A 6439-nucleotide genomic window follows, 5' to 3' on the forward strand; every position below is an offset into this window, starting at 1 on the left:
CACTTCAGTCTAAGTTCAGGAATATGTACATTTTGTACATAAACCTGTTCATTCCTATTTCTTTTGTCCTACTCCAGTAGGTCAAACCCAAGTTTGCGCACACCATCTTTCTCTCTCGGTTGAGAAGGTATTTGTCAGCGTGGCACAGCAGCCATGACATTCATCCAAGGTCTTAGGAGTGAGCTTTCTGTAATCAAAAAAGAAAGCTCTGCGTTCATGCTCATGTCACAAATCATACTGGTTGTAAGCTAGAACAGAATAGCTTGAAGCTCAAGTTTTGATTTCAAATTCCATAAAAGCTAGAAACATAGCGGGCGGGGGGAGGAGAGAGAGAGAGACACTGGTGGCAGAAAGAGCCTACTACACCATTAAAACTAATTTATGAAACCACAATGAGGATACTCATAATGTGATACAATAGTTCTTCATATATAATGCTGAAATTTCTTCTTAAATCCAGTTATTTTCTGAAACACAGAAGCAGGAGGAATTGAATCTTGTTTACATACATGCTAGGCACAATGCTCAAAGTCACAGTGGAGTAGTATAAAAAGATAAAGATTTTCTTCTGCATGTTATAATGATTTTACGGACAGCAAGTAATGTGTTAAAATCAGTTAATTGTAGGATTTTCTTGAAAAATTAATAAAAGTGTGCATAAACCAGATGGTTTGAGAAGTGCGTAGCACAAAAGATACCTTTCCTTCCAGGTAATCTGCGCTAGTAAATGTACATTCTTTCTTCTGCAAAATGATTTCCTGAAATCAGTCTGCCTCACAATTGCCCTGCTGTTACTGGCAGTCAAAGTATTGATGACTAAGTGACCATTAGAGCTCAGCTGGTTCTTCAGTATATCACAGTAACTCCTCCAAGCTGACTGAGTAGACAAATTTGACTGCTCTGATCCCTGCATGGCAGCCTGGATGAATTCTATTAATCCAATCCATTCAGTAACCCTTCCATTTTTATAAGTTAATTTGGTTTTGTGAGCTCCACTTCTAATTGTAACTCTCAGCATGTATTAATGCTTCCACTGTATGGGCAACAGTAGCAAAACACAGATAAAACCCAAGGCCATCAAGAAGCATCAATGATTAGACACTGCGTAACAAAGATCATGCAGCTGAGTCAGTGACTATTAATCACTCTCTACCAGTACTGTTACAGCAGAGAAGGGAGGATGTCTCAAACTGCTTCAACTTATCAGCTCTCCAGTGAACTGGGGAAGTTTGGCAGCATATATCATGAAAAGAAAAAAAAAAAGATTTTAGGTGTCCAATCTAGATACCTTAGTCTCTCTAGTCCAGACAACAAAAAGAAGACAACTGTTTGAATGCCCCTCTGCAGGAAACCCCCTGAGTACGCAGGAACCTGAACTTCCAACCCTATCACCTCAGGCAAATACCCCAACTCAGACAGCATGAATGACCCCCTCAGATATTGTACCTGTGACTTAATGTGAAACAAATGGGTGCAATTAACAACCAGTTTCCCAAGGGCCAGGTCACAGCATGCAAAACCAGCACGCTACCACCAACTTGACAGTAAAATGACACTAGGCTGTACCTGGTCTTGACCCTTAAATGACAGCACATGTTATCACAACAGAATTATTAAATAATCAGACTGGCTCAAAGGTATGCATTTCCCCTTAGCTTGCTTTTCTTTGGAGCCTCTCCCCCTGAAGAGTAAACTTTTCATTCAAACTTCAGTTGAGACCAGCCTGTAGCCAGTGAAACCGCAGAGAAAGGTCTGTAAACAATAACTGCTCTGTAGAGAACAAGCTGACCTTTATAGATGTTAAACAAAACAAAAGGGTTGATTGATGCTGTGCAGTATGTGCTCTCTGAAATATTAAACCAAATAAAGTCATGGAAGATTAGTTTATGAACATACAGCGTGACAAATTATGTCAATGGATGGTGGGGTAGGAAAGGGGAAAGCACAGTTGGGTAAAATATTTAGGGGAAAAAAGCTTATATCCACAGTTGGAAAATGAAAAGTGTGTAATACTGACTTCTGTTAAATGGACATAAAACCCAAATCTATCTTCTCTAGAGCAGGTCAGTTGCTAAAGTCTCCATAACTTTTTTTTTTTTTTTTTTTTTTAAATTCTGAATAATACAGTAAGATATGGTATAATGTTTTTTAGAATAAGACATTAATTAGCAAACTCCAGCGGATAATAACTTAGATTTTAGCCACAAACATTACAGAGAAGGACAATCTAACTTATAGAGAATCACAGAGTCATTTAGGTTGGAAAAGACCTTTAAGATCACGGAGTCCAACCATTAACCTAACACTACCAAGTCCACTAAACCATGTCCATAAGTGCTACATTTACATGTCTTTTGAACACCTCCAGGGATGGTGACTCAATCATTTCCCTGGGCAGCCTGTTCCAGTGCCAGGTAACTCTTTCAGTGAAGGAACTTTTCCCAATGTCGATTCTAAACTTCCCCTGGTGCAATTTGAGGCCATTTCCTCTTGTCCTACCACCTGTTACTTGGGAAGAGACCAACGTGTACCTCAGTACAACCGTCTTTCAGGTAGTTTCAGTTTGCCTGTGTCTTGTCAGCCCAAACTGTAGACAAAGGCTGAAGAATGCTGCAAGTTTCTCTCTCTTTACTTTGCACCCATTTAATTTTCCCTTCCCCCAGGAATATATGAGAGCAGGGGGTTCAGCAAAACTACATCTCTTCCTGTCACTTTCTGGAATGGGCTAGTTTCGTCATCTGGCACTTCAAAGAGGTTCCAGGTAGACCTCCTCATTTCCACAGATGCTTCTCAGTCTGTAATGGTGTTTTCAGGTGTAAAAGCAGGTCCTTCCTATATGGTGGACATAGGAGCAGTAAGCACTGTGCTCTCATTGCAGCTGCTTGTGCCGGAACAGTTCTCCCACCAAGGAGACCCAAGGGCTCAAAGAGCTAGAGAGTCCCTGAAATTTCAATTTCCTGCAGTTCAGAAATTGAACATCCACACTATAAGAGTCTTGAGGCATAAAGATTGTTCAGCTGACCAGGTTGATGAGGAAGTATAAGAAGGGGGTCAGCAGGCTCAGGGTGGGTGCCAATAGCACTTTGATGGAAGATGAAGGATATGCTTATTGATCCCCCTGAATTTATAGAGGGACCACAAGTGACTTCAAGGACTTTGCAAAGAAACAGTTCCCCAGGCTTGAAACTGCTTAAGAGAGAATAGCTTTGCAGATCTCTCTATCCTTCCCAGCTGGTGCTCACTCCCAAACTGCAGCATTCCAGTGACATTCTCAGGTGCTTCCCAGCTCCTGCCCAGTCCCCTGCATCAAACTTGTCTTCCTGTCCATATCAACAAGTCTCTAGACATGTCTGTGCCCACCTCAACATACCGCTGAAGCCAAAAATCCATGGCTGAATATTCACATCCCTTTTGCAAGCAGGAGAGGTCTAGGTGGGATAAACCTTCACTTCATCAGCCTTGCAGGGGAAGCCACACCTCTCATCCAGTGGTAACAGGACACAAGCAGTTATTTGCAGACAGGTGCCATACTGTCTCTGAAGCAAAAGGCACATCCCCACAGCACCTTTCCAATACGATAAACTAGGACCTAACCATGTACTGAGAGCAATGCCCAGGACAGAAGTACCACAATACAAATATATTTGTGCCAAAAAAGTAGTGTTGTTCCTGTTGTGCTTTCTGTATGTTTTAAACAGATAAAATTTCTGGAAGACAGCAAAAATAGCTCTGGACAGCAGAGGAGCTATCTGGCGTTAGAGATATTTGCAATGCAGGATGACTTGGAGAAAGTTAAGGACCATACTGTGATCCCTCAAGTAATCTGCTGGGAATCTGAGATGAAAGCCTGAGATCGCTGAAGTCAAGACGTATCTTGAACTTCAGTGGGACCAGCACCTCTCCTTGGCTTTTAAGCAAAAATAAAAGTCACATACCTCTAAAAAAAGAAAACGTTAAAATGAACATGTTATAGATTATTTTGCCTTAAAGTGAAGCAAAGCAGTCTGCTAATAAAACATAAAAGTGCAGGTACATCTTTTTTGGATTGGCTATTGGGTATGGTCTGAACAAAACTTGTGAAGAGAAGGGACTTTTCAGGCAACTCCCAAAAGCAAATATATGATCACAATAGGAACCTTTGTTAAAGGGACAAAGCAGCTCACAAAAGCAGTGCAGCAAGGTGCAAAGATACCCAGGCAGGAGAGAGAAACAAGACATCACCCAACAATGAAAAATCACATTCAGAAGATCAGCCATTATGATGTGGATGTGGACTGAATTTCACAGATGCTGAGCTGAGTTTGATGGATACTCAGTGTCACTGAATATCAAAGAAGCTTATTTTATTCCTGTGCACTATCCAACACTATGCATAGTATCCCATTCATTTTAGCTGCAGACAAATTATTAAAAACGTTTACATTTTCCTGCTTGCAAACTGAAACTATTTACCATAGGTGTGGCCTCTGTGAAATCCATCAGGAGGTCACCTGGCTCCAAAGCAAATGTACTTCCAGCATCTGTGGAACTCTAAAGGCAAAGAAGAAACCCAGCATTGAAAAAAAAACCCATTTTATTTCTGTAATTCTGTTGGTTGTTTTTTTTGTGTGTTTTGTTTTGTTTTAATTCCTTAAAGTGTAGATTGCCAAAGGAATTTCAAGTTTCACACCATGTTTTTTAAGTATGGCTACTCAGGAAAGACAGACACCAAAATTACACACCTTTGAAATTAAGGTAAATATTAATTTAATCCTGATCCATTGTCACCCATGTTGATGAAAAACTGTTATTGATTTTTGTTGGGTTTTGGGGCGGGCTCTAAATATTTCCTTACGCAACAGGTAAAACATATTACTAAAACTACATTAAAAACTATTCCAAAATGTAGAATTACTGCCTCTAAGATGTTATCTGCAACTCCCTCCAACCCCTCCTGAATAATCCCAAACTGGCAGAAGTCCACCTCTTTGCATATTACCTTGCCACCAGGTGAAACCTGTGTTTGTCCTTCTGACGTCTGTGGTGTACAGGTTTTCTGTGACCCAGGAGATGCTGAGGACACAGGTGTTGATGCTGCTGCTGCTGCTGCCAATGCTGGAGGAAGGTCATCTTCATCACTGCAGTTTACAAAAGCAGACAGAACTTCTCATCAGAAAATGTCACTGGCCTTTGACCATACTTGTGCTGGAGGAGGCACTGGTAACCTGTACATCAGCTGTAGTGCTTTGGAGTGAAGTTCTGTTTACTCTTCCATGGGTAATGCAGCTAACTTTTCAAGTAAATTAGATTTTTTAAGCTTCAAAGATTGCTCAAAAGTGGATTGGCTAGGTAACTCTCATCTGCAAAAAGAAATCTTACGGGTAGGAAGTGCAAGTAGTATTTCTATGGAGTATGTGTATATGAATATTTGGTATTACTGTACTTTAATGCTTACTCTTTTCTATGGAAGTTGGCAGTACTGATAAGAACAGATCTGGTTAGATTCATCCATGGGCCCAGTTGCTTCATTGGCTTGTTTCTGTTATTGTTTTCAAACTGTTTTTAAAGGATTTGACTGGCTCCAAAAAGGAGCTCTTTAGAAACATTCTTGTGAAGGTATCTTTTTCCTGTTACATTTATTCCATTTACAGAGAAAACATTTTCTTTACAACCAGGTTGCACAATTCCCTCGGGCCCTAGGCTGTCAAGCTGAGCTCTTTCCATCTCACCCCCTGTCACCATTCATTGAAAGCCAGTAGAGGATATTATATCTTCATTTTCCTTTGCAGAGCCCCACTGACTACAAATCATCCCTATCAGTCAGCCCCAAGTCGGGATGTTTCCATTGCTAATTGCAATTGCATGGAGGTAAATGGAGTCACTATTTGGCCTACAGAAGCTTTACTACTGGGAATGATGTGTGAAAAGGAAAGGCTACAGCTTGACAGTTTAAAGCATGGGGAAAAATCATGAGAAAAATTATTTCTGCTCCTAAAATGGCACCAATTTTAACTACCAAGAAGGTGGCCACAGAAGCCTGCCATGCAAGGTTGACAGGTGCTTCCAGAACAGAACTGTACTTAGTTTAGTCCTGCTTGAGGGCAGCATGCCTAGGCAATACAGTACTTCAAAACTACGTGACATACAGGGTACACAGCCTTATGATAGGCTGTTTGGGTGACAGCAATGGCTTTTTAGTATGATATAAAGCTATAGTGACTAATGTTATCTTATCCATGCTTTATTTTTTATTTCTTCTGGGTAAAGACAAAAGTCAGCACCAGAGTATGTACAATACACTGTTTTTATGCTGGAAGGAAAATGCAAAATCTTTTGGACCTGGTCAATAGATATTTTATTAATGCAATAAATGAGAGTTGGGCTGTTGACCTAGTTAGTCTCTCTTTCAGAAACATGTAATTGACATTTTCTCAGTCCTTGCTCCCCACTCTCAGCAGGA

General features: G+C 40.6%; 1 protein-coding gene across 1 annotated transcript in view; it reads right to left on the reverse strand.

Moving 5' to 3' along the window:
- EPB41L4B (erythrocyte membrane protein band 4.1 like 4B) overlaps positions 1-6439 on the reverse strand; it is a gene marked incomplete at its 5' end in the record, with an annotated part of 102817 nt that overhangs the window by 20760 nt on the left and 75618 nt on the right. Inside the window, 2 exon segments of the mRNA XM_008936117.1 lie at positions 4453-4530; positions 4979-5117. Coding sequence (XP_008934365.1) covers positions 4453-4530; positions 4979-5117 — 217 coding nt within the window.

This window comes from Merops nubicus, unplaced genomic scaffold (assembly GCF_000691845.1).
Source record: "Merops nubicus isolate BGI_N331 unplaced genomic scaffold, ASM69184v1 scaffold9982, whole genome shotgun sequence".
Taxonomy (NCBI): Eukaryota; Metazoa; Chordata; class Aves; order Coraciiformes; family Meropidae; genus Merops; species Merops nubicus.